The sequence below is a fragment of the Pelodiscus sinensis genome, chromosome 23, assembly GCF_049634645.1.
Source record: "Pelodiscus sinensis isolate JC-2024 chromosome 23, ASM4963464v1, whole genome shotgun sequence".
Taxonomy (NCBI): domain Eukaryota; kingdom Metazoa; phylum Chordata; order Testudines; family Trionychidae; genus Pelodiscus; species Pelodiscus sinensis.
The window spans coordinates 8,390,047-8,417,362 of NC_134733.1; the positions used below are offsets into that span (position 1 = coordinate 8,390,047).

Here is a 27,316-nt window from a genome sequence, read left to right on the forward strand (position 1 = left end):
ACATGTTACGGCACATCTTACTGGTGATAAATGCCCTAGGGAATATGTATATGTGTGTTGGCAGGGTAGTTCTTTCTGTTCACTGCATAAGGGTGCAGCACACAGTTTTATGAATGAGCAACAGGTCTGGGGGCAGATACCTTCCTAATGATGTAAGGGGGGATATGATAGAAATCTATAAAACAGTGGTCCCCAACGTGGTGCCTGCGGGTGCCATGGTGCCCGCCGGGGCACTTATGTGCACCCGCCAGGTGCCGGCTCTAGGCACCAGCAAACCAAGCACATGCTTGGTGTGGCACATGGCCAGGGGCCGCATTCCGGCCGCCCCTGAGAGACACTGGCCGGAGAACTCCTGAATTCCTAACCCTTACTGCCTGACGCAGGCCTCCCTGTGCCCGCCCAAGGCAACGGGCGGGGCAGCGGAGCAAGCGATGGGCCAGCAGTGAGCCCTGCTGTGATTGGCTGAGGCGCCATGACATCATGGTTCCGGGGCTGCCTTCCGCCGGCACCAGGGAGAAAAGTGCGCCCTCTAGTGAGCGCGAGAGGGCGTCGTGGCGGGGCAGCCCCGGCAGGAGCACTGGCCACGCGCCGCTCCAGTCACCTTCCCAGCACAGCTTCCGGTGCCCAGCACCCACCAGCAGCAGAGCGGGAAATGCCCAAAGGAGCCTCCCATCCATGAAGCAGACTCTGGCGCCTGGGGATAATTTGCACTCCTCTGACTGGCACCAGCCAGCTCAGCCCAATGTGCAGGGGGGCGCAGCAGCCTCATGTGGTAGGTCTGGCGGTAAGGAACTGCTGGACGGGGCCTCACCTGCCCCGGCTCAGAGATTTGGGAGGAGGGGGGGAGAGGTGTCCCTGGCCTTGCCCTTTGTTTCCCGGCTGTGTCCACGCGCATCCGCAGGGGGACCTGTGCCACTTTCACCCCTTCCTCAGGGTGCGCCAATGTTTGTGCACGTGCTGGGAGGAGGGGACGTGAGGGTTTGGTGGGGGGCAGGAAAGGAGACGGAGTTCGGTCAGTGGGGGGAAGTGGGAGAGGGGTGCGGACTGGGTCCAGTGGGGAGGGAAGGGGAGAGGAGTGATTGGGTTTGGCTGGGAGGGAAGAGAGGGCGCAGGGTGGATCATGTGGAGGATAGAAGGGGGGGCAGACTGCGTCCAGTCACTGAGGGGTAGAGTTTGCCTGGGAGGGGAGAGAAGATGGAAACTGAGTGTGTGTGGGGGGGGGGGTTGGGATGTGTGTGGAGGGGAGACAAGACGTAGGCTGGATTTGGCTGGAGGGCATGGTGGGAGTCAAAGAGCTACAAGGTGAAAGGGATGCTTTTCTCCTCAGTGCCTGTCCTGCAGTAGTGTGCAAGGTGTGGGAGGGGGGCAGTGTGTGGACAAAATTGTTTTTTGCTAGGGACAGTAAAAAAACCTAGAGCCGGCCTTGCTCGCAACGCACACATGGCCCCACCCCCAGACGTGTGGCATATGCATGGCCCCGCCCCCGGATGCATGGCTCTGCCTCCAGGCGCCCGGTGCACGCCCCAAAGGATTGGGGACCACTGCTATAAAATCATGACTGGTGTGGGAAAAGTGACTAAGGAAAAGTTATTCACGTGCTCCCTTAATATAAGAACTAGGAGTCACCAAATGAAATTAATAGGTAGCAGGTTCAAAACAAACACTATAAAGTTTTTCTTCATGCAGTGCACAGTCAACCTGTGGAACTCCTTGCCAGAGGAGGTTGTGAAGAGCAGGACTTTAACAGGGTTCAAAAAAGAGCTAAATACATTCATGGAGGATAGGTCCATCACTGGCTACTAGCCAGGACAGCCAGGAATGGTGTCCCTAGCCTCTGTTTGCCAGAAGTGGGGAATAGACGACAAGGAAGAGATCCGTTGATGGTTCCCTGTTCTGTTCATTCCCTCTGCGGCACCTGGCATTAGCCACTGTCGGCAGAAAAGATTCTGGGCTAGAGAGACCTTTGGTCTGACCCAGTGTGACTGTTCTTGTGATTTTAATATGAAGAGCCTGTCCTGCGGCTCGTTTTTAGCTATTGATGGTTCTGTCCGTGCAGGACAGACATTAAGTCCTGGTCTACACTTAAAATTTAGGTCGGCGTAGCTACATCAGTTGTGGTGGTGTGTGTGTGTGTGTGTGTGTGTGTGTAAATCCCCCCTCCCCAATCAACGGAGCTGTGCAGACCTAACCCCCGGCATAGGCCCAGCTGTGCTGACAGCAGAACGTTTCCGTTGACTTCGCTATCCTTGTGCAGGGAGACAACGTTCCTATTAGGGTGACCGGGTGTCTGGTTTTTGACTGTAACAAAAAGGGGCCTTGGCCATTAAAAGTTGAGTTGGCGGCGCTGTGGACCCGAGATAGGCTACTGCCTGTATTGGCACACCACGCTGCTTCTGGAAGTGGCCAGCAGGTCTAGCTCTTAAGGAAGGGGGCCCAGGGCTCTGCATGCTTCTCCTCTCCCCCCACCCCACCCTGAGCACTGGCTCCACAGTCCCATTGGCCGGTTCCCGGTCAGTAGCAGCAGGGGGTGGTGCTTGTGGGAGAGCAGTGAACATGCCGTGCGGCAGAACCCTGTCCTGCCCCACCTAGGAGCTGGACCTGCTGGTCCCTTCTGGGACATAGCGTGGTGTCCCGGCACAGGCAGGTAGCCTGACTTAGTGCAGCTGACCAGGAGCCACTCAGGGTAAGTCTGAGCTCCAACCCCCTGCCCTACACATAAGACCCACCCCCCCCCCCCCCCCAAGCCCAGAGCCCTCTCCTGCAACACAGGACCCAGGCCTGAGCCTCTCCCCGAACCTGGAGCTCACTCTTATATCCCAGAGCCTGCACCCCCAGCCCAGAACCTTAACTCCTCTGCACCTCAATCTCTTACCACAGCAGAGGCCCCTTCCACACCCTGAACTGCTGCTCCCTGGTCCCACGCCAGAGCCCTCACCCCCTTCTGCACCCCAACTCCCTGCCTCAACCCACAGCCACCTCCTGCATTCCAAATCCCTTGGCCCCAGCCTAGACCCCCTCCTTCATCCCAAACCCTCCATCCCCATCTCCACTCTAGAGTACATCCCCCCCCCCCCCCCGATGGACTCCTCACTGCCTTCCACACCCCAACTACCTGCCCCAGCCCGGAGCCCCCTTCTGCACCCGGAGCCCCAACCCCTATTTAGAGCCTTCACCCCCTTCCACACTCCAGTGCCCCCACGCCCCCCAGTGAAAGTGAGGGTGGAGGAGAGTGAGCTGCAGAGGGAGAGGGAATATAGTGAGTAAGGGTGGGGCTTAGGGAAGGGGCGAGGCTAGCGTGTTCAGTTTTGTGCCAATAGAAAGTTGGCAACCTTAGCTCCTATGTCAATGCAACAATCCCTTCCATCAGGTCTTTACTACGGGCTTATGCCAGCGCCACAACAATGATGTAGCTATGCCAACATCGTCGCCATGTTGTAAACATACTCTGAGGACTTGGTCTGCTGAGGAGCTATGCCACCCGCTATTGAAGGCCCTCAGCACCTCACTGGAGGTGCTCAGGACCTTTCATGATTGGGACCTTAATTTGCATGCCACTGAGCTTGACTCTGCCCTGTCCTGCACTTTGCGCTGTCATTTACACCCGTGCAAAGGGGAAGTGTAAAACACTGCCGTAGTGAGTTGCTGGTGTTTTGCGCTGTATGACAATGGGACCCAACTATTTGCTTCTGCAACATTTCAAACTGTCCAGTAAAACCATGACGCTAAATTTGCATCTGATCACAGGCCATAAAAACAGAAAACACTAGACGGGAAACTCTGTCACTTTCTTCAGAGTCAAAACCGTTCAGAAAGTGCTCCAGGGTACAGGGAGGTGGGCAGCCTGTTTTCAGCTCAAGCAGCAGACCGCTCGGAAGCCAGCTGTGACTCATGAAGAGTAACGAACCTTGTGGTCAGAAACAGGAAATGGCTTAGAGAGACCGAGTCCTGGAAATGCCTGAAGCTCGCTTCATTGGCCAGAATATTTCAGTGGGCAGGGCATTGAGTGGTATTTCCCTCTGTGCAAAAATGTTTCTTTTTTTTCTCAAAAGGAAATTTGTGACATTTATTGGTTAGTGCACGGGGGCACTGGGCTCGCCGGGAAGCATTTGCATGAAGTTGGATTGGGTCAATGGCAGGACTTCCTGTGCTGTGACCCGGTGATGTCACGACGATGCCAAAGGGCTCAGGAGCTAGCCACCTGTGTGAGACCAGCCAAGATGTTATACATTAGGAATAGGAGGAACTGCTTCCATTAAAACAGGGGTAGGGTACCGAAGGCCGGGGACTGAGCCTGAATCTAGCCTCTGAGGCTCAGGGCTCCCCCCCAGCACTGGAGAGCCCGCACTGGGGCTGCAGCTCCCCACTTGCGCTCCCCTGCGGGGCTGGTGCACACACAATCTACTAGCCTGGGACTCCTCGGCTCTGGCGTGCGAGGGGAACGTGGGGAGTGTCTTTCTCCTTCTCAGTCAGGGGCCACGTCAGCCCCTGGATTTGACAGGGTTTTGTTTTCCGTGAGTCAGCAGCCCCTGACCCAAACAGGGTTCCCCACCCCAGCATTAAAACAAGAAATTAGGGCCAAAGAAGCTGCTTTTACCCACTTTGGAACCTACTCAACTGTCTTGGATAGTTTAGATGCAACAAACCCTGCATCTTGGCAAGGCTTCAGACTAGTGACCCTTGCGCTATGATTCTTTGAGCCTCATTTGGTGTCTGTCAGTCTAGCTTCAGAGGGGCTAGTTTATTTTACAGATCTGGGGGCTGTTCAATTTGATTTGTACCTGATGGATGTTGGCTTGCTCTTCTGTTTAAGGAAGGAGGGAGGTTAAAGAGGAGCAGAGAGGGAGAGAGAAGAAAAGGGAGGTGGGAATGTAGAGGGAGAATAGTGTAAAAAAGGATCAGAGAGGGGAACAGGCCATGGACAAAGACTCTATATTAATATAGTGTTGGAAATAAACCAGGACACTCTGGATGCAGGTGAAAACAAGCGGAGGATTTATTACACCAGCTGATGGAGTGACATGCAGGGGTTACCCTGGTGAACACTGGTTAATTAACACTATACAATAGGTTATATAGTCAGCAGGTGGACGGAGGAAAAATGATTTGATAGGTCTAGCAGCAAGACGAAATGAGCACATAAGCCAATAGAACTACTAAAGATTACATAATATCTCCGCCCATTGCAAAGTAACAGCTCGTTAATTAATATACAGGTGGTTATTGTTCAAATGCCAAAACATGTCAGCAAAACAGTAATAACATTTTAGTCTGCATAGATGATGTTGCTATAGCAGGCGGGTATGGCCTTAAGTTGGTGCAGCGCTTGGTTCTCAGGCTTATTATCTAGGAGTGAAGCAAGACAGTTTAAGCAAATTTTATGAATGTTATCTTAAGCAAAATGTGTTACATTACCAACTGAGACCCTGTCCAAGTGTTTTAGAACGTGATTGCTATGGTGCCTAGGGTCTTTTACTGTCTGCAGTTCTTATCCTGACTGGTGTTCCCAGGCCTTAATCCTAGAATGGAGTTATGCTGTTTAGAGGCCTACTAGCACATTTAGGGCTGCCTCAGTTTACCCTACATATAGCCAAAATGACCCTGAAAGGATATTTGGGTTGCAAAGTCAAACCCTCAAAAGTTAGGAAATGCCAGAATTCAAGTAGCATGTACAGTCCTCTCTCAGCTCCTCACTCTCATCCCAATTCTCCACCACCATCAGCATCAGCTACCAATCCCTGTCTCCCAACTTCCGCCCCATATGTACATCCCAGAACCTGTCTGCTAGGTCAGTGGTTTTCAAACTGCAGGTCGCGACGGAGTCTTGGAATATCAGGCACTGGATCTCCTTGCTGTAGGGGGATCAGGTGACCAGTGGGGGTGCTAAGGTAGCTCCCTGCCTGTCCTGGCACTTCAGACTGCTCTGTGCCCTAGAAGTGGCCGGCAGCAGGCCTGGCTCCTGCCCTGAGCGCTAGCTCCGCGCTCCCATTGGCTGGGAGCCTGCTGCTGGCTGCTTCTAGGGTGCAGCATGGTCTGTGGTGCCAGGAGAGGCAAGAAGCTGCCTTAGCACCCCTGCTGCACTACTGACCGGGAGCTGCACTATACGAGAGCATCGTGCCTCTGAGCAGAATCCCAGAGCAGTGTTGATTTCATGGGCAGCTGGCTGGCTGAGCCAGGGCTACGTTATTTCAGCCTGAATTCCTGGCACAGCTGGTCACTACAGAAAAGAGCTTTTTTTTTTTTTTAAAGGGTCACGTTGCAGGCCTGAGCATGGGCATTGCGGTGGTGCACCCGAGTGAGACTGGCCTCAGACAGTGGGAGGTGAGAGCCACCTGGGTGACTGATTAAATGCCACCAGACATCTCCTGGCTAAGTATAGCACTGATGCTATCAGCTGCACCGCCCACCCGGTGCTTGCCAGGAGGTGTAGCAAGTGGGCTGTTTTTCTCCGCGTTGTTAGCCCAGGGGGTGCGCGCTGCAGAGAGAGATGGGCTGTTCTCCTGCAGTCTTTCTCTCCTCTCTGAAGGCTCCCTCTCTTTGGCCCAGGCCGTGGCTTGGATTTCTCACCGTGCGTGTGCCACTGCATCACTGTGTCTCCTCTGTGGTAGTGGTTACCCACTTCCCAGCTGCTCCTGCGGTCAAGCGTTGGGCAGCCCTTCTAATCTCAGGGCATAGTCAGGGCCGTTGTTACACCACACAGGCTGCTTAGGATATTGACCTTTTTAGAAGTGCCTCTAGCTCACCTCTGCTCCCCACAGCAGCTGCCCTAGAGAGACTCCAATCGGGCCTCCTTCCACACATGTGAGAGTGGAGCGCTCCTCTCCAAGTTCCCCTTGTCGCGGGGCATGCCCCCTCGACGGGCCAGAAGTCCCCAGAGTTTGGGTCACTGTCCCCTTTCCCAGGGCAAACATGGCCCGTAGGCTCAGTTCGTACCAAATGTCCCTCTAGGGTTGCCAGGTGTCCAGTTTTCACCCAGTCTGTTATTTGTAGCTCCTGTCCAGTAAAAAAACCCAGAAAATACCAGACATGTAAAATGTCTGGTAGTTTCTGTTTTTCTTGGACGAATGGCCAGCGCGGAAATTGTTCCTCTGCCGCAACTAGTGCGGGCGAAGTGAGGAATGCGGGGATTCTTAAAGGTGCAACGACCTTTTTTTTTTTTTTTTTTTTCCCTCAACCAAGCTTTTTTCCTGCCATGTTCAGGATTTTTGGTGAAAGCATCTGGCAAACCTATGTCCCTCTATCAGGCTATATGCAGCTGACAGGCCTAGTTCAAAGCACAGTTCCCTCTAGCAGGGTATACGGCCCTGAGGCCTAGTCCGCAGGTCACCCTCCCGACTCCTAGAGAGCTGGTCTGTTGTGGGGTGGGGAGCAAGGTGGACCCAGGCCCTCCCGCTCCACCGGGTCCCTGTTGCCAGTGGAGGATTCTGCTGCCTGCTTGGCAGGGATGCCGGCCGGAACACGCCGAGCTCCTGGAGGATAAACCTCCTTCCTGGGCCACTTCCTACCGTTCCTGACGTGCTGCTCCGCTCTTGGGGCGTTGCTCGGCAGGTCAGGCCCTCCGGGACGGTCTCCCTGGCCGGGCTGTTGCTGGGGCTGCTGAGGATGCTGCTACTGCAGCCGAGGCTGCTGCTGCTGTCTCTGAGGCAGCTGCTCTGGAGTGCGGGCCTGAGCTCCTTCCCCCCGACGGTCCGCCCCAACTGAACTGCTCCAGAGGCTCTTATAGTTTGTCTCCAGTGGGAGCATGCCCAGCAGGGCTGTGGGGGTGGGGCTTCTTGGCCAGCTGGGCCAAGGCCATTCCCCTGGCTTCAGTGTGGGGCGGGGGTGCCCTGTCACACCCCTCTGCACAGCGTTTGAGAGGGGAGCAGATTTCTAGGGCAGCAAAAGTGTAGCCCCGGCCTGGGGTATTGTTACCATTGCCCCGAAAGAGCCAGCGAGGCCGTATGACGCTGCCAGCCCACTCTGTCTTCTCATTTTTAACACCCCACGGCATGCTGAGGTAACGGCCCTAGGCTGGTTCCTGCAGTAGCATGTCTCCAGCCCTGGGGGACAGGTGCAGAGCTAAGCTCCATCCTAGTGTTGTGTGGGAGGTGAGTGCGTGGACAGTCTTGGGACATAGAACAGGGTGACTGTTCCCTAAAGGGTAGTAAGCACTAGTGGTTAACCCACACCTCTTCTGTGATGTGTCCCTTTAAGTCCTGGTTCTTTGCAAGAGTGGATGAAGAGCTAGAGAAGACAGAGCTAGGTATGGGGAGAGAGGAATGGGGATAGTTAAGGCTTGAGGGAAAACCCAGGATGCTGTTTCTTTAAGGCCTGGGACCAGGAGCCTTGTACAGGGCAGGGCAGGATTCCTTTCCTAGCTAATCCGGGCACTCTAGCTCTGCCCTCAAAAGGTGTGGAGACAGCGGCTGGAGGAGGTTTGCCTGCAGAATCCTCCTACAGCAGGGATGGGCCAAAGGGCCTCCGTGGGCCGGATCTGGACTGCCAAGTGAGTTGATCCGGCCCGTGGAGGCCCTGCTGCTCCCCCCCTCCCCAGGCCAATCAGGGCTTGGGAACTGGGGGGGGGGGAAGAGGGGAGAAGAGGTGTGTGAAGTCTCCTCCCATCCTGCAAGGGGCTCAACACTTAAAGTCAACCGCCAGCTGCTGCTCAGCTGGCGGCTGACTCTAAGCGGGGGGGCTCTTTTGCAGGGCGGGGGCAGGGAGCAAGAGACTTCGCATGCTCTCCCTCCCTAGGCCCCGACTGACCTGGGGGCACGGGTACCTAGAGGGAACCGCCAGCTGTTCAGAAAAGCTGGCGGTTCTCTCTGGAGGGGAAGGGGGCAAAGACTTTGAGTGCTCCCCCACTCCTAGACCAATCACGGTCTGTGGGTGGGGAAGCATGTAAGTATCCTAGCCCCGCCCCTTCCACCTGAGGCTCCGCCCCTTCCAAGGTGGCTAGGGCCACTTCAAAAATTTCTGAAGTGGCCTATTGTCTTCCCCTCCGCAGTCCTAGAGGGATTGACTGGGGAAAGGAGCTAGGTGAGGATTTACATTGGGCCTTAATTACTCCCCCTGCTCCAAGGAGGAGATCTGGGGGCTGCAGCAGAAGACCGTCTACTAGGGACTCAAAGACTCCAGGCAGGTAGAGCTGGGGAGGATGAAATTGGACTCTGAGGACTTTATTGTGATGGGAACAGTTTAGGATAATAAACCAGGGTATTAGGAGAAGAGAAAAGCCTACCGGAAAGGGAAACTGAGGCATGGCACGGCTGAGCTACACTTGGCCAGAAGAGGGCACTGCAGGGCAGGCACAGCTTTTGACAGATTGGTTCTCTCCCTCTGCTTCTCTCAGAGCCTTGGTAAGAGACTTCCTATTGATTTTGCTGTCTCTCTGTCAGATGACCATAAAAGGAAAGCGTGTCCCACAGATCCACGCAGGGACTGCAGCCAATGTGAGCCCGAGTACTTCCTGAACAGGGAGCACAAGAGGCCTCGCTGCGATGCGTGCGTGTCGTGCAAACCAGGTATTTGCTTTGCTTTTCCCCTGCACCTATTTCATGCCGAGACTGTCTCTGGGTTTCACTGTATCTTGGTTTCCTGCCTTTCCGCTGCCTGTCTGAAAGTGTCCTGAGTCCGTGTGAGGTGGGCCACTTTTCAAGTTATTGGGCCCTGCAGTGAGCAATGTTAAAATTAGATGAATCATTGGATTAGTCGATAAGGGCACTTCTGCTTTGAAATGTAGCAAGAGCCTGCCCAGCTGTTGCTACATTTCAAAGGCAGAAGTGCATTTAAATGCCGCATGGAGCCTTGGGCCAGTGCTGGCCCCGATCCAGCGCTTCCGCTTTGAAATGTACAAGAGCTCCAGCAGGGACTCTTGTACATTTCAAAGGTGGAACACCACCGCTGCACTCCTGCCCCCTTGCATGGAGCTGGAGCTGGGGGGAGACAGGCTTTTAAGCCTCCCCCTCCCAACACTACTTCCTCTTCCCCCCCTTGTTGCCTCTTTCTGATAGGGGAGGGGAAGAAGCAACTAGTCGACTCGTGTCGAGTATCTGATAATCTTTTGCTTATTGGATAGTTGACTAGTCAATTCATTGCTTACATCTCTAGTCTCCCCATTATGTGAAAGGGGCGTGTCAAGAGGACTTCCAAAGGCTGCCTATGGGCCCTGGTCCAAATCCCACTGGAGTCAATGGAAAGACTCCTACTGACTTTGGTGGTATTTGAATTAGGCTCTTGGAGAGTGGAATAGCCAGACGTGCCCATTCCTACTTCGTGCGCTTGATTGAGCATAAAATCATAGACTATTAGGACTGGAAGGGACCTTGAGAGGTCATCAAGTCCAGTCCCTGCCCTCACGGCAGGACCAAGCACCATCTAGATCATCCGTGTCAGATGTTTAACTAAGCTGCTCTTACATCTCTCCAATACTTGACTTGGATGTTCTGTTAAAGTGCCCCCTTTTGAAAAGTAGTCCCACCACATGACCTAACATTAGAGAGAAGAACGAACCAGGCTAATTTGGGTCTGAAATTCAGATTTGCATCTTAGTTCTCCTGCAGTCTGGATCTGGGATTCTGGTATGGGCCCATCTCTCATGTCTTTCACCCCGATGGACCCAGAGTTTTGCAGACACTGAACAGCTTTACTACCAGGATTGCAGCAACCTCTGGGCTGATGCAGCAAGTTGCTTAATAATGCACAAGAACACTAAACACCAAAGCTATGTTTACACTCGCGGCTTCTTGCACGAGTAATATGCAAATGAGGCTGTGTGGAATATCGCCGAGCCTCATTTGCATACCTAATGAGCCACCTTTTTTTCAGAAGAGGCTCTTGCGCAAGAAGGAGCATCTACACTGCCGCTTCTTGCGCAAGAAAAACCCTCTTGCACAATGCCGTTCAAGTAATAGGTGTAACAGCATTGCGCAAGAGGGTTTTTCTTGTGCAAGAAGGGGCAATGTAGACGTTCCTTCTTGCACAAGAGCCTCTTCTGGAAAAAAAAGGTGGCTCATTAGGTATGCAAATGAGGCTCAGCGATATTCCACACTTAGCCTCATTTGCATATTACTCGCGCAAGAAGCCGCGAGTGTAGACATAGCCCAGGTTAGAACAGGGAGGTTAGCACCAAGTTTAAGTGAAGCTGCCTGGAGAATTTAGAGGACCAACCTCAATTCAGAGCCTAAGATTTGGCTAGGGTGGGAGAGTTAACATCTTGATCTTGGAAATGTGTAGTGAGATCTTGACAGCCCACATGCGGTTGGGACCCAGTAGTAACAGCCGTTCATTCAGAACTTGGCATATCAGCTGTAGACTGGCCCCCGGCACTGGCTCAGTTCTTAGAGAGGGGAATGCCTCCTGCCACACTACAAAGCCATTTCCTATGGGACGTGGCATTTCCTTAGAAGTCTCCCATCCAGCTATTGACCCCGCCTGATCCCAGCTTGATTGATAAGTCTCAAGCCCATTGGTCTGCAGATTGCTCCTGAGGTTGTGACATAAGTTGCTGGTGAACAGGGCACTTGTGATCCTGTGTCCCACCCTGCTTGCCCGGACTCTTGGACCAGAGCTGCCCAACTCGTCTCTTCTGCCTGTGTCTCCTTCATGCTAATTTTTTTCTCACTCCCCCTTTCTTCTCCTACAGAATACGACCTTGTGGAGAAGGTACCTTGCTCCTCTGATACCAGCAGGGTGTGCGAGTGCCGAGCGGGGATGTTCTGTAAGGTGGCCGTTCTCAACAGCTGTGCACGATGTGTGTCCCACACGGTCTGCCAGCCAGGATTTGGAGTCCTAGTTAGAGGTAGGCATCCGACCCCTGTTAGCCAGTCTCCTCTGTCTGCGGCCATGGGGCGGCGCTGATGCTGCGGCTTCCTCTGTCCCGTACTGCTCAATGATCACTTATTTTTTTCCCCGCAGGCACCTCGAAAGTTGATGTCTCCTGTGAGGAATGCTCTTGGGGTACCTTCTCTGATCAGTACTCCAGCACCGAGCCCTGCAAGCCCCACACAGAGTAAGCTCAGGTTTCTGACTGGTTGTTTATAGGGTTGCCAGATAGTTTTACAAAAAGTACCGAACATGGCAGGGGAAAAAATTGGTTGAGCAAAAAAAAAACCCAGCTGCACAAAAAAAAACCAACCAGTCACGATGCCTTTAAATCCCCATGCTCCTCCCACCCCACCCCAGACACGGCAGGGGAAGAATGTCCCAAGTGGCCTTCTGTCCGAGAAAAACAGAAAATACCCCACATTTTATATTTTTCTGGGGGTTTTTTACCGGACAGAAGCCGCAAATACCGGACTGTCCGGGCCAATACCAGACACCTGGCACCCCTAGCTGTTTAAAGCTAGAGCCAGAGCTGGAAGGAAGTTGTTGCTTTTCTGGGACAAACTAGAGACATCCAACCCAGGGCTCAAGTAACAGAGATTTCCCTGTCTCTCTATTTGCCCCAGACGATGTTGCTTTGGGGGAGGGAGGTGTTGAGTGGAGCTGGATGAAGCCCTCTTGCCTAACCTTGAGCTCACATGGGTTAGATTTGCACTTCTGGCTTAAAGAGATCCTTTAGGGCTGGGGGAGGAGTCAAGGGAATGGAAGAGCTTCTAGTTAAGGGCATCTGGCTATGCTGGCACAAAAATAAGCAAGGGGATGTGATCGCTCAGGTAACTTAATTTTCCATGGGAGGTGGGTGAACCAAGGGCTGGGGGAGGCAACTCCCCAGCCTCACCTCTTCCACCTGAGGCCCTGCTACCTGCAGGGGTCCAGCCTCCTTCTCCCCCCCACTGCAAGGCAGGTCTTCAGCTCCGCCACCTCCGCCACAAACCTCCCCCGTGCAGGAGCAGGACTCCAGCCCTCCATGTGAGTCTCCCAGCCCCAGAGCATGGGAGGATGGGCAGCTCGTAGTCCCAGCCTCCCCAGCCCCGGCACATGGGAAGTGGGGGGCATGGCCCCAGACTTCCTGGCCCTGGAGCACAGGAAGGCAGGCGACGCGGGGTCCCAGCCTTAGCACAGCTGACGCGCGGAGGCAGCCGTGCTGAAGCAGGGGGAGGGAGTGTGGGTGGGGCCGTGCCTGGCAGTTTGGAAAGGCCGGTGCCTTCCCCTGCCTCATGCCTGCTGCCCCCGTGCTATTTTCCATTTCCCAAAGGAGTCCGGGTGCGTTTTCCTCCACGTGCCTTAACCTCCGTGTTCTCCTTCCCCTACCCAGCTGTGCCAAGCTAAACAAGATCGCAGTGGGCAGCGGAAACGCCACACACGACCAAATCTGCGTGGACCCGTCTCCGACCCCCCTCGCCCCCACCACGTGGTCTGCGAAATCCAGCCGCGAGCCAGCGCTTTCCAATATGGCAAAAGCACCGCTCCCGAGCGAGCAGCCCACAGTGGGAGGCTGGCGTCCCCACCCTGCCACAGAGCCCATGACCCAGGCCAGTATGCTCATGAGTGACATGGCCTCTGGCGACGCCAACTCGACTGCTGGGGGAACTGTGGGGGGAACGGATACCAAACACGCAGCTGGCACTCCCCCGGCCTCGGATATCGCTTTAGAAAAGACGACCAAGAAAGGTAACAGCGCTGATAAAGCGCATGGTGAATGCAGCATGCAAAGGCAGGCTTGGGTCTGTGGGCAGGGCCGTCTCTCCCTCTCTTTCCCTGCGTATGGACCCCTCCCCCCCTTGAAAAAAAATCCTCGCTATCAAATATGCCTCTGCCCGCTCTGTGTTGCAGGTGATGGGAGCTTTGTTCTCTGGGGAGTGGTGATTCTCTGCATGGTTGTGCTGTTCGCTGGTATGCTGGTGGTTTGGCAAAGGAAGGTTTGCAAGAGGTGGATCTTCACCCCAGATGGAAAGAGTGAGTTTCCTGAGCCCTGTAGCTGTGCATTTCAGGCTGGTATGTGTCACCTGGGGACTGGCTGTTGTCCCAGGCGTTCTGGATGGCCACCGCACGGGTGGGAAGAGCTGAGATCCTGAACTCTGGATTTTAAATGGTTGAATTCTCATGGCAGACGAAAGAGATGGTGCTGCCCCGAAATAAATGGAGAAAGAGTAACAAAAAGGATCTGGGAATATCCGTGGGCTATGGGAGAAAGAGTAACAAAAAGTATCTCTCCTCCGCACAGAATAGTGTCATCTGCTGTGCGTTTTGAGCAGGGAGTGTGTCCGCTGAAATAGCCCCAAGCGGAGAGAGGGGAAAGAGTCATTCTTATCCAGTCCTCCGTGGGTCCCAGTTTGTGCTGAACATGGTCTCTCTTTATTTTCTCAGCTCCTGGTCTGTATCCAGTCACTACATGTAGACTCAGTTCGGCACATCAAGGTAGGTGACGGACAGACCAGAAAGACGGCTCCAGCCTGTCTCCAAAGGTTTTCGAGCTGAATTTCAATCCGAGCGTGTGTGTTGATTGGGAGAATCAACGTGAGAAATGTTTTCACGTTATCAGATGAAAGGTGTCGGCGAACACACATCGCATTGCTCTCCCCAGCACTAATAAAACAGTTCAACAGGTGGCGCTCTTCCATCAGAATGGATGCCCTTGCAGAGTCAGTGGGCCCACCGCTGCAGACGTGCTGACCTAAAACCAAGGCTCTTGCGTGTTAGAGGCCTTGTGGCATGTGTTACAGGGGGTGTGAACCATAGTGCCCCAACCAAACGCCAACCTAAGCAATTGTTGGCCTGCTGCCTGGACTGTGAGTGCTGATCTCAGGCAGACCAGCAGCTAGGGTTGCCAGATGGTTTAACAAAAAATACCGAACACTCCCCTTCCTTCCCTCCCCCCCCCCCCCAAAAAAAAACACACCAGGAAAAAAAAAAGGGAGGAGACCAAAGTTGTTAAGCAAAAAAAAAAAAAAAAAAGGTGCCATGACTTTAAATGGCCCTGCGCTCCTCACTTCACTGCCCCCTGCCACCCACAGCAGGAGAGAACTATCCACTCCAGGTTTCCGCCTAAGGGAAACAGGAACTACTGGACATTTCACATGTCCGGTATTTTCTGTTTTTTTTACCGGACAGGGGACCCAAATAATGAACACTCTGTGTGAAAACTGGACACTTGGCAATCCTACCAGCAACACCAGAGTGGACACTCCTAACTGGTGGTGTGTTCTAAACAGGGATGCCAGAACAGTCCAGGGCCTCGAATGATGGAAGGGAGGAAGAGAAGAGGAGTGGGGTTTGGGGAGGGAAGGGTGGCACAGGAGGCGGGGCCACAATTTGGGAGTAGGTGGTCCCCCCACTTTTAGGGAACTTCTGGGGGAAAAAAGGCATTTTAGAAGTGCACTTCACCAAGCTGGTAATACCCTTGATCACCGTACCACCCTTACCACAGAGTGACAGACAGTCCCCTTAGGTACATCTCCATTTTGCCAGCCCCTGGTCTATCTCATAGAGCTGGAAGGAACCTTGAGAGGTCATCAAGTCCAGCTCCCTGCCCTTGTGGCAAGTACCATCCCTGACCAGGGGCAGCCCAGGAGCTTAGGCAAACTAGGCAGTTGCCTAGGGCACTGCTGGCCTGGGCACCCAATGATGATGACATCACAGGGCACCCCGTGATTACATCACAGCCCTTGATGGCCAGACAGGCCGGGGAACCAATCATTGCCTCAGGCTGTTCCTTTCCCTGACAGATTTGCCTCAGATCACTAAATGGCCCCCGCAAGGATTCAACTCACAGCCTTAGATTTAGGCAGGCTGATGCTCAAACCACTGAGCTATCCCTCCCGCCAAACCAGCACCTCTTGCCTGTCACCGTTCCCCAGCCCAGCACGCGCTTCAGGCAGGCCCCTTGCCTGCCCCACCTCTGCACAAAGCTCAAAGCGGCCAGCTGCAGGAGCCACGTGCTCTCTGCACCCCACATGCCCCTGGGGAGGGATTAATGTGCTGTCCTAGCTCCCAGCACAATCTCGCAGCCCGTGGGCCAGAAATCAGCCAATGGGAGCTACCTGGGCTGTGCTTGTGGCACAGACAGCACACGGAAGGCCCCCCGTCGAGGGGGCACGACACGCAGAGAGCACATGGCTCCCACAGCCGGCCGATTTGAGTGGCGTTCAGGGGTGGGGCAAGCAGGAAGACTGCCCGAGGGTTCTGCTGGCTGGGAGCCACTTAAGGTAAGCACCTCCTAGCAAGTGCCTCCAACTGGCATCCCCCTCCTACAGGAGAGACTCCTCTCCTGCACCCATATTCCTTCCCAGACCCTACACTGCCTCTCACGCTCCACTCTGTCACATCTCTCCTGCCCTAGGCAACAACCCAACCCCCGGACACCCTGCTGCACCCAGGCCCCAGATCATAAGCCGTTTTGAGCTCCTTCTACATCCCTCCTCCAGGTCAAAATCCTCTCCCGCTCCCATACTTCTTCCCAGATCCTGCACCACAATCAACTGCCCCAGGTCATAACCAGTGTTCCCTGTAAGCTGTGTGCTTGGGTGGCCATCCAGGAGAGATTCAGTTGCTGTTCAGCTGATTAGCAGGGCGCCCATAGCCGGGAGCATATGCTTTTTCTACTGGTGGTACACATCTGCACATGCGTCAGTGTATATAACAAAATGTATTCTGCACATGGATGGAGGAAACTAGATGGAACGTGGAGTGAAGGAGTGGGCTGTGACCCAACTCCCTCCCAGACCCCACATTCCCTCCTGCACCCCAATCGCCTACCCCAAGCTCCCTTCTGCACCCCACCTCTTTCCCAAACCCACTTACTAAATTCTCAGAGTGCCCTCCCATAAAAAATGATTGCCCACACTGCCTTTGACTCTGCAGTCTGTCATGCTAGCCAGACAAACTGGATTTTGTGATACACGATCCCTTACACCAAAAAACACACTATATTCAGGTTGCTTCCAGTCACAAGAGACTAGTCACCTTCCCTCAGATCAATTAGTGCTATATCTCACACCAAAGACAGAGCCTGTAGCCAGTACTGTAATAACCTAGCTAAAGGTTTATGAACTAGGAAAAGGAATGGAGAGTTATTAATGGGTTAAAGCAAGCAAACTTAGCAACACAAATAGGTTTCCATCAAAATCCTAAGAGTGATAGAGTTGTAGTGATAAACTTAAAAAATAACAAATAGTCTGGTAGCACTTTAAAGACTAACAAAATATGTAGATTGTATCATGAGCTTTTGTAGGCACAACCTACTTCTTCAGATGACCAGAGTGTTGCCAGGTGTCCAGTATTGACCCGAACAGTCCGGTATTTTTGCCTCCTGTCTGGTAAAAAAATTCAGAAAATATGGGACACCTAAAATGTCCAGTATTTTCTGATATTTTTCCCAGCCAGGAGGTGAAAATATTGGACACCTGGCAACCCTACACACACTCAGCAACTAGGTCCGAGGCCCGGACCCCCTGCTTACCTGATTCTGCAGGGAAGATGCATTCTGGCTCCATGAAGAAAACAAAATGGCCACCAGCAAAAAGCCTAAAGAACTGAAGCCTTCCCTGGGTCTTAGTGCTCAACTTCTCCCCTCTTGCTATCCCTATTTTGACTCTGCAGGCACTTAAAGCTGTTTTAATGCTGGTTTGTTTTTGGTTTTTTTTTGCTGAACAACTCTGGTCTTCCCCTTTTTTTCCCCTCCACATACTTCTTTCCCCAGTGGGTTTTTTTTTAGAGGGGAGAGTGTTCGGTATTTTTGGATTAACCATCTGGCAACCCTACCAGAATGTCGGATGTCCAGAACTAAAATAAATAGGAGAAGAAGGGAGGGGGAAATAAGAAGAGGTAGTGGGTTTAAAAATATCAAGGGGAAAGCTGAGCTGGAATGTAACAGGAAAAACACATAATCTATAAGTATCAGTTAATTCCAAGTGTATTTCAGGGCAGACTCAGGAGACTACCCCGGGGGATTTCTAGTTTCAGCTGAAAGTCTCTGATCCTTCTGAGTGCAAACAGCCAAAAAGATGGAAAACTTCTCTATAGCTTTGTTTCGTTTCCCTCATTCAGCTTTCAAGCCCAAAGTATCGGTTTCCTTGCACATAGCATGTCCCGGGTAGATAGGGCCAGTTATCGGTTCTTTGTATTGCCGTGATTCTTGATGACCCATCTGACATTATCTTTTTTGACGGGCAGTGGGAATGGTTCCCATACTTGAGTTCACAAGTTCAGGGCAAACCTTTATAAAGTTATAAAGCACAACAGATGTATTCTTGTGCAGCCTGGAACACAGACAATAGAAGTGAGGATTAATTCAGGCCACAGTTTACTTATCATTAGATTTTTTTTTAAACACAAAATACATTCTTGTGAGACGAATACCTGTTTTGAGCAAAACTAACATACAGGTGACCTGGTCTGGTCTTCAACTATGAGACTGTCAGTTCTTATTTGAGGCCTGTACCTTGGATAAGGACTGGTGTCTGGCCTGCCAGCATCAATTACATTGTGTCCAGCTAACCTCCCCTTTCAATTTCAATTGACTATTCTGTTCTATCAGGCCTGTGCCTTGCTTGGATCCGGCCCCCGAGGCTCGGAGCTCCCCCCCAGCATTGGGGCTGGAGCACACACAATCTACTAGCCCGGCCCCCCCAGACAGTGGTGTGCAAGGGGAATGTGGGGAATGTCTTTCTGTTTCCCAATCAGAGGCCATGTCAATGTGTGGCCCCCGACTGATTCTTCTGTGGGTCAGTCACTCTCAACAGAAAAAAAAAAAAAAAGTAAAAAACAACAAATAGTCTGGTAGCATCTTAGGGTATGTCTAGATTACATGCCTCTGCCGACAGAGGCATGTAAAATAGGCTACCCAACATAGTCAATGAAGCGGGGATTTAAATATCCCCGGCTTCATTAAAATAAAAATGGCCTTTGCGCTGTGCCGGCTCAGCTGATTGTCAGCGGAGCGTGGCAGTCAAGATGCGGATTGTTACCCGCTCCCTTATGCCTCGTTGAACAAGGTTTAGAGGAGCGGTCAGCAAAGGCTTCCCCTGTCGACCAATCTGCGTCTTGACTGCCGTGCTGTGCCGACAATCAGTTGAGCCGGCACAGCGCAGCGGCCATTTTCATTTTAATGAAGCCGGGGATATTTAAATCCCCGCTTCATTGACTATGTTGGGTAGCCTATTTTACATGCCTCTGTCAGCGGAGGCATGTAGTCTAGACATACTCTTAGAGCAGTGTTTCCCAAATGGTGTTCCGTGGAACCCCGGGGTTTCACAAAGTGAAAATAAGGGTTCTGTGAGAAAATTCCATTACAACAACATTTTATGATTAAAAAATAGTAATTAATATTTATTAATGTTATTTTTGTTTTTAAATTCATGCCATTAAACTAAATGTTAATCTCATGATCTTGTTTAGCATGTATTTATTATTATCCTTACTTATTTGTGGTCTACTTTTTCAGCTCCGTAGATAAGACTGTTATTAGGGGTTCCGCAAAATTCTTTCAAATTTAAAAGGGTTCCGTGACCAAATAAAATTGGAAAACACTGCCTTAGAGACTAACAAAACATGTAGATGGTATCATGAGCTTTTGTGGGTTCAACCCACTTCTTCAGATGACACAGAAGCAGAAAAAATGTTCCCCATTCCTGCCTTAATGTCTAAAAACCTTCAGCAGTGCATGAATCAATGGGACTAACATCTACCGTGATTCATTCTTCATTGAATATGGGTTTCTTCTTTAATACTCAGCGGAAAGTATTAGTACTGTTGCTGTGCAGCGTTTAACAGCAGCTGCATTCACTGGTGTCTGTGTTGTAGGGATGGAAGGATTGTAAAAGGTATGCCAGCTGGTAAAATAACTGAAAATCCATCAGGGTGAAGGGTGCGGTATAAATGCAAGATGAAACATTGATATTCTTTTTGTGGCTGTTAAAATTAATATAAACTCACCCACGATCAATTTTTTTTCTCTTTGTAGGTTCTGATCTGATGAAGAACTGCGCAGTAAGTATGAAATTGACCCCCTCCCCCGCCCCCAGTCACTCCTGTTATCCCTCAGAGGGGTAAAATAATGAGTGGTCTGCATGCAGAGCAGGCAGGATCTATTTTTTTAAAAGGTCTCATGTTACAAAATTCATTCATTCATTTAGGTACGTTTAAACCATCAGTTATAACATTCTCAGGCTAGGTCTACCCTACAGGCCTGTATCGATGGAAAAAAATCCACACCCTGACTGAACTTTATACCAACCTAACTCTCCCTGTAGCATAGACAGTGCTCCATCTATGGGAGAGTTTCTCTCACTGCCACAGCTACCGCCTCTCATGGAGGTGGATTAACTACGTGGACAGGAAAAGCTCACCCATTGGTGTAGTAGCATTTTGACCAAGGTGCTACAGCGACACAGCTAAGAACATAAGATTGGCCATATTGGGTCAGACCAAAGGTCCATCTAGCCCAGTATCCTGTCTGCCGACAGTGGCCTATACCAGATGTCCCAGAGGAAGGGAACACAACAGGTAATCCTCACATGATTCCTCCCCTGTCACCCATTTCCAGACAATGTTACACTGATGCCGCATTTTAAGTATAGACCTACCCTTCAGTTTACTCCTTTGCACTGTAACCTCTGAGGTAGATGCACATGGGGGACATACCATCACTTGTTCTTTTTATATCTTGGGCCTGATCTTGGAATCCTGACACTGGCAAAATTCCCATTGAAGTTATGCAGTGAACAGGAGTTTTGCTTTCATGAGGGGTGCAGGGTTCAATCTGTTGCCCTTAGCTTGTGCCAGGCACCAGAATCACAGCTGCCAACCTGCCTGATAGTTTGGGAGCAGTTTGGATATGAACTTTGCAGCTTTGTCCTGTCCCCCACAATGAAGTCATTGGCGTTAAACCTCCTCTTTCACTTGCCCCTCTTGTGCACCCTTCCCTTCTCTGCAGGTGTGGCCAAGAGCACTTGTCTTGGGTGTGAGAGCTATTGTTTGCCTGGGTGTGATAGACCTGGTGTAACAATACAGACTGATGGGTGTAACAATGCAAATCTGTAACAATACAGATACATACAATATAGTATTACCCTCTGGAAACAATTACCTCTATCCTCAGGGTGGGGATATTGCCAGTTAATACAAAACAATAGTAAAGACAAAGTAAGAATATCCTGGACTGGAAATGAGCAAGTCAAACATCAATAAACACAGTAACATTAGAATGTAAATCGGAGTGGGCAATAAAATGGTGATGGTTCAGCAGGGTTAGCCTTGGTGGGCTGCAGCAGCTATATTTTTCTGTGCTCCTGCAGGTACGAGTGATCGTAGCTCCCATTGGCTGGGAACGATGCTCTACGGCCAATGGGAGCTGTGATTCCCTGTACCTGCAGAGATGCTGGTAAATATGGTGATGTGGGAACCCACCGAGGCTAACCCTGGCAGATCGGATCTGACCCATGGGCCAGTATTTGCCCACCCCTGGTGTAGATGCTGCTGTCAATTGTCATGGCTCCATTGAAGTCAATGTCTTTTGTTTTAAATGTATTTGTTTGTAATCTCTGAAGCCTATAGGTATGGCCTGCTATTGATCTAGGTCTTTAAACCGCGTTCTTTATTTTTAATAGCATTTCATTTCATCTGTCCATTTCTTTTAAATCCCCGATTGTAAAGGAACCTGCTTTTACAAACGTCACCATCATTTTCATATTTCATGGCCCATTTCTGCCTATCTTACTTTCATAGAAAATGAGTCAGATGCACATGAAGTGCTGGGAACTTCACACTTGAACCCCTTTGCGTTGCTTTTGCTGATCTAATCATGTGAAAATGGCAGCCCACCTAGGAACCATCAGCAGAATTTGGCTTTGTGACCAGCGCTGCGGCTTTGGTTAATTGGATTATAGCTTTACATAACTTATCATTAACCCCAGGGTGGAGGGGAGGGGGGGCGCTCTTCTGAGACAGAATTGCAGTGACTCTGTGTTGAAATTACAGTTCAAGCCATGTTGAAACACCCGTTCAGATCTTGCACTTGCTTGACCCTCCACCAGAGGGCAAGAACTCCTTGCAAGAAATTAGATGTATGTGCATTTGATTCCTTTGACATTCATTGCCCCTTGATCACCGGCCATACAACATCATGCAGTACTATTTGCATTGCTCAGTACTAAATACAGAGCAAGAATGGTTTTAACACCTGCCCAATTCTGCCTGCCTGCATTTGTTAAACCAAAGTTCTCCCTGGGAGTTCTGTTTATTGCACGTACAACATGCCCCTACTGCTTTGCTCATTGTACATGCCACTGCGAAAGTCTAGCTACCTCCAGGATACAGCAACCACTGGTGCACAGCATGCAGTACCGCCAGTGGGGAGAGGACAGTCTTGGCCATGGATGCTACTTGTATGAAAATGCCATAGGACCATGTAGAGCAGCAACAATGGTATGCTTAGAGTAAAGGTCCGGAGCGCGGTTGCCAATGACCACACAGGACAGTATCAAGTAGCTCCCCAGGATCCTTACTGACCTGTGTTTATAAGTGAACACATATAAAATTGACTGTGTGTGTGTGTGTGTGTGTGTGTGTGTTCACTTTTTTTGATTGTATCCCTTTGGTATATATGGTCATCATGCCAATTTTCTTCCACAATTTGATCAGAGGAAGTGGGTCTGGCCCACGAAAGCTCATCACCTAATAAACCATCTTGTTAGTCTTTAAAGTGCTGCATAGTCCTGTCTTTTGTTTCAGCAAGACCAGACTAACACGGCTACATGTCTAATAGTAGACACCTCTGTGCATCATTAGTCACTTATGTATCTTTGTAAATCAGGCCCTAAGGGACTTAGGTGCCTAATTCAAAGGAACTTAAGCTCTGAAGTTACTTGGGTCTTTTTGAAAGTTTTACCTACAGTGCTGGAAAATATCTGGTAAATATGACTTATTCTCAGTGATTTGGAGGGACATGGGTGCTTCCAAAACTGTTGTGCTACCTCCTTGTGTGTCCCGTTGTGTAAGCTGTAAGTTCACTGCCCTGTGCATCTCCCCTCTTTCTGTCAACAGAAAAGGTTCAGTATGCTGAAAGCTGACAAAGAGTCAGAAGAGAGGGCAGAAGAGAGGGTGTTAATAAACAGAACCCCTGTGGTAGAAACCAACAACAACTTGGTCTCCCGCACAGAAAAAAATCCCAGTCCTGACTCAAGTCTGACTGACCTGATCCAGAGCACAGGGAACACCACAGACCACCCTGCTGATTCCCGCGTGAGAGACCACACTAATAACCGAATCGGTGAGTCTCGGGTGCATTCGTAGAATAGTGGGAGCGGTTTCTGTTAGATGTTCAGCTGCATGTGTGGGGTTTTTTTCTTTTACCTGTGTGCTGTCCCAGCTCTGTGTAGACAGAGGACACAGCGTACCTTGAGCAAACTGCCCAGTGAGACCACAAGACTTGGTTTAGTAGCAAGTTAGTCTATAGTTTGAGAGCTGGCCAACTCAAGTTATTGTTGGCTATTTCCCATCGGCTTGTCTAACCACAGGCTTGCAGCAGTGCTGCAAAGGTGGAGTTGTCTTGGCACGCTGTGCGAGACTCCTACTAAACAGAAGGCAGGAAAAGAGAGGGGCAGACAGTGGGGAGAGAGGAAAGAGGAGGAAAAGGTGATAGAATGAAAATGAACTCTGAGGAGGTGGGTGACAGGAGGAACTCAAAGGCTTACAACCCAGATGGCGATCAGGATTGGGCCGGTGGACAGAGGTGGCCAGATCAGACTGCCTGATCCCCACTCTGGCCTGGCCTGCATGCCTTTTAGGATCAGAATAACAAAGATCCAGTGGGGATTCTAGCATCAGAGGAGGCGGCCATGATGGTAAAGCTCTCTCCTTTGAGTCCACCCATCCCACTACTCCCAGCGGATGAGTGGACCCCCATATAAACAAAACTCAAGAGAGTGTGGCAGCCCGATCTCATTAACATGAACCAATCAAAGGGCACTCGGTTGATTTCAACCACAACAATTTCTTCCCATTTCTAGAATCTTTCAGCTAGTTGCCATGCCAACCTGTGACTTTATTAGGGGGCTTAAGGAACCTCTATCATAATTCTTTTACCTTAATCCAGGGGTGGGAAAACTCCAGTCCGGGGGTCAGATGCAGCCCCCAGCCTACGAAGTTTGGGGCTCCCCCCTAGCATTGAGGAGCCTGCGTTGTGTCCCTAGGGGGCTGGAGCACACAACATGTACTAGGCTGCCCACCCCCCATTTCTGATGTGTGAGGAGAATGTGGAGAATGCCCTTCTCAGTCCGGGGCCACCTCACGTGTGTGGACAATTTTGTAACGAACCGAGTCACAAATCCCAGGGTAGGGGGAGAGAAGGCTGCTTGGGAAGATGAGTGGGCAGCTCCAGGGGATGTATTTCCATGAGTTCCCAGGCCTTTCCCGTCTTCCCCCCAACTCCCTGTGCTGCTCTCTCTCTCCTTGCCGACTGCCTGCAAAGAAAGAGCCGGTATGTACTGGGCTGTGTCTGCTAGCTGAAGTGGCCATCTGGGGCAAAGGCAGCATTCCTTCCTGCTCCATGTAAAATGGGCCCCACGTTTATTTGTATAATTAACTAACATCTTTTTAAAGTTTTCATTTACTGTCAGTTGCATGACTTGGGCGACAAACATTTCCTTGAATGATCAACTTAGAGCACAGGCAGGCAGCACAGAACCCTGACCCGGAGAGGCTGCTGCCAAAGAAAACTGCTTAAAGCAAAATCAAGAGCTGAGGCAGAGCAAAGGGGAAAATGAGCAAAAGGTCATTTCCTGTGCAGCTGGGTGCACGCCCTGGGTTGGATTAAGCAATACAGTGGGCGAAGATTTAATAACTGCAGACAATATTTATTGTGACTCTTCTCTGGCCTGGCAAACTATTTTATAAAGTCACGATAATAATTTTCCCGGTGAGATGATTCACCGGCAGTTTCTGCAAGGGTGAGGCAGGACAGCAAGATGCTTGAGGCAGGAGAGGGACTCCTCCCTTCTCCAGAAAATCTTGAGTGATGGTCCAGATCTTCTGTCTGCTGGTATAAATTGGCAGAACTCCACCATCCCTAAGCAAATTTACCTCAGCTGAGATCTGGTCTGTATCTGAAGGAAGGACAAATCACCATTTGAATTTGTTCTCAACTCCAGAGAGAGACGAATGATGCAGAATAGATTTGAAGACTGATATTATGAAATGTTTTGGTGTGAGAGTGTCTCTATTTGTTTAAGCATGTGTAATAAAAAAGAATCTTTATTAGTGACGGGTATCATTTCAAAGCCTGGTTGTCAGATAATATGCAAAGTGAGGAGATGTGGGGTGTGGCAGATTCTGGGAGGGATGTAACCCATGCTGTCTTCATGCCTGGTGCAAATGCTGAGAAACATTTTTCAGTGGCATTGATTAGAGGGCACATTGTGGTCATGGCAGTGAGGTTTTTGGAACAGAGGCCTCTGCACCATGTTCCACCAGGAAAAGCTATTGTTGAAATGCAGGCCTGGTTTATGTTACAGTTTTCAAACTGTTTGCCTGGATAGCATCCTTTTAGTGTTCTGCAAACAATTCTGAATTAATATTCCCAAGAGAACTTGGCCATCTGGCCTATTTTACAGAACTCACTTATTCCAGTAGCGTGTGGGGGCCAAGTCATGTTACAGTATTCTATGGAAATCAGCTCCCAGTCTGGGCTAACTCGTGTCATTAGTGCTGATCCTTCAGGACTAAGTGTTTTTCATAGGTCCTGCTAGGGTTGCCAGATGGTTTAACCAAAAATACCGAACACCCCCTTCCCCCCCCAAAAAAAACCCACCGGGGAAAAAATTCTGTTGAGGAAAATAAAAGGGGGGGAGTCAATACCGGACACTTTGCAACCCTAGGTCCTGCAAATGCACCAGGACCCTCTTACCTTGTGAGTGATGGACTTGTAACAATAATGATGTGTAAGTCTGTAAAGCCTGTCATTCTCAGGTACCCCACACCCATCACACCATTAAATGACAGTGACCTCCGGCAGGGAGTATGGGCCATTAAAATCCTAAGGAAGACCTTGAATTACCTTTGTCATCAGGGTCAGGTTGAATGTGTTGTACACCAGTATTCCCTGTAAGCTGAGTGCTTGGGTAACCACTCAGGAGAGACTCAAATGCTGCCCAGCTGATTAGCAGAATGCCCACAGCTGGCAGAATGTGTTTTTTAACTTGTGGTGCACATTCACACATGCCACAAAATTTATTCTGCATGTGGATGGAAAATATTAGGGGGAACATCGTTGGATTCTCTGTTCATGACCTACACATCTGTCCTAAAATACCCTATCTGATGTAGCTGCTCCTGCATTGCCGGACCCCTGAAACCCAGTCCCATGAAAGTCCTAAAAACCCAGCTCTGTTACCCCTCAGGTTATAGCTGAGTTTCCTGTCCATTGAAAACTTTGCTCAAAGGCAGCCAAAAGGCAATGCATCGCTGTAGATTAAAGCAAAAAACACATAGGCTATGTCTACACTTGTGGCTTCGTGTGCAAGTATGGCCGTTCTTGCACAAGAATCCGCAGAGCATCCACACTGCCCGCCTGCTCTTGCGCAAGGAAATTTACATTCCGGTGTGGTTAGAGAGGGCTTCTTGCGCAAGAGCTATGCTCTTTTTTAACAGGTGTAAGCCCTCTTGCGCAGGAGCTCTTGCGCAAGAGGGCAGTGTGGACACTTGGCAGGGATTTCTTGCACAAGAAAGCCCTATGGCTAAAATGGCCATCAGAGCTTTCTTGCGCAAGAGAGCATCTACACTGCCATGGGCGCTCTTGCACAAAAGCACAGCTCGCACATGGCAGCATGGACGTTTTCTTGCGCAAGACTTCTTGCACAAGAACCCTTGCGCAAGATGCTCCCAGTGTAGACATAGCCATAGAGTGTACGCCTTGGGGTTGTAAAAGACTCCTGCATGCTGGTAATTGGCTTTATTAATTTCTCTGGCCCTTTGCAGAAGAGCTCTTTTCAATGTAAAGCAGCAAACCCATCTTCCTTTCTGTTAGAGAAGAACTTGAAGAACAGTTTACGTTGCTGGGGGAAGGGAAAGGCGGTCAGTAACCACAGATGAGACTGGAGGAGAAGTGAACAAAGGGACCCTATTGCTCTATATGGTCCAATGTTTTTTTAATTGTTATTGTATAAAATGTGCAGGGCTCTCTCTTGAATCCTCCTCTCTTTCATTCACTGTCTTTCTCTTTGGATCACTGTGTTGCATACTTAGATTCCAAATGGAAGGTGCCTTATGACTATCCAATACTTACTATTCATAACTAGAGGGACATATTCCAAAGACCAGCACAGCTGTAACTATTATAGAGAGATGATAGGCTAGATCTGCACAGCTCTGAATTTTGGGAAATCTCAGCTATGTATCTAAGCTTTGCCACAAAGGGAACTTTCTCTGGCCAGAATCAGAAAGAAGTTGTTATTGCTCAGGACTGATT

At 50.6% G+C, this 27,316-nt stretch overlaps 1 protein-coding gene across 2 annotated transcripts in view; it reads left to right on the top strand.

Annotated features, from left to right (window-relative positions):
• The window catches only part of TNFRSF8 (TNF receptor superfamily member 8), a 63,902-nt gene that overhangs the window by 33,007 nt on the left and 3,579 nt on the right, over positions 1-27,316 (top strand). For both annotated transcript variants that reach the window (XM_075906322.1, XM_075906321.1), the window contains exons 3-10: positions 9,372-9,497; positions 11,618-11,773; positions 11,890-11,983; positions 13,172-13,527; positions 13,690-13,812; positions 14,224-14,274; positions 19,817-19,842; positions 22,897-23,122. In XM_075906322.1, the coding sequence (XP_075762437.1) occupies positions 9,372-9,497; positions 11,618-11,773; positions 11,890-11,983; positions 13,172-13,527; positions 13,690-13,812; positions 14,224-14,274; positions 19,817-19,842; positions 22,897-23,122 (1,158 nt within the window). The remainder of the gene's footprint in view (positions 1-9,371; positions 9,498-11,617; positions 11,774-11,889; positions 11,984-13,171; positions 13,528-13,689; positions 13,813-14,223; positions 14,275-19,816; positions 19,843-22,896; positions 23,123-27,316) is intronic.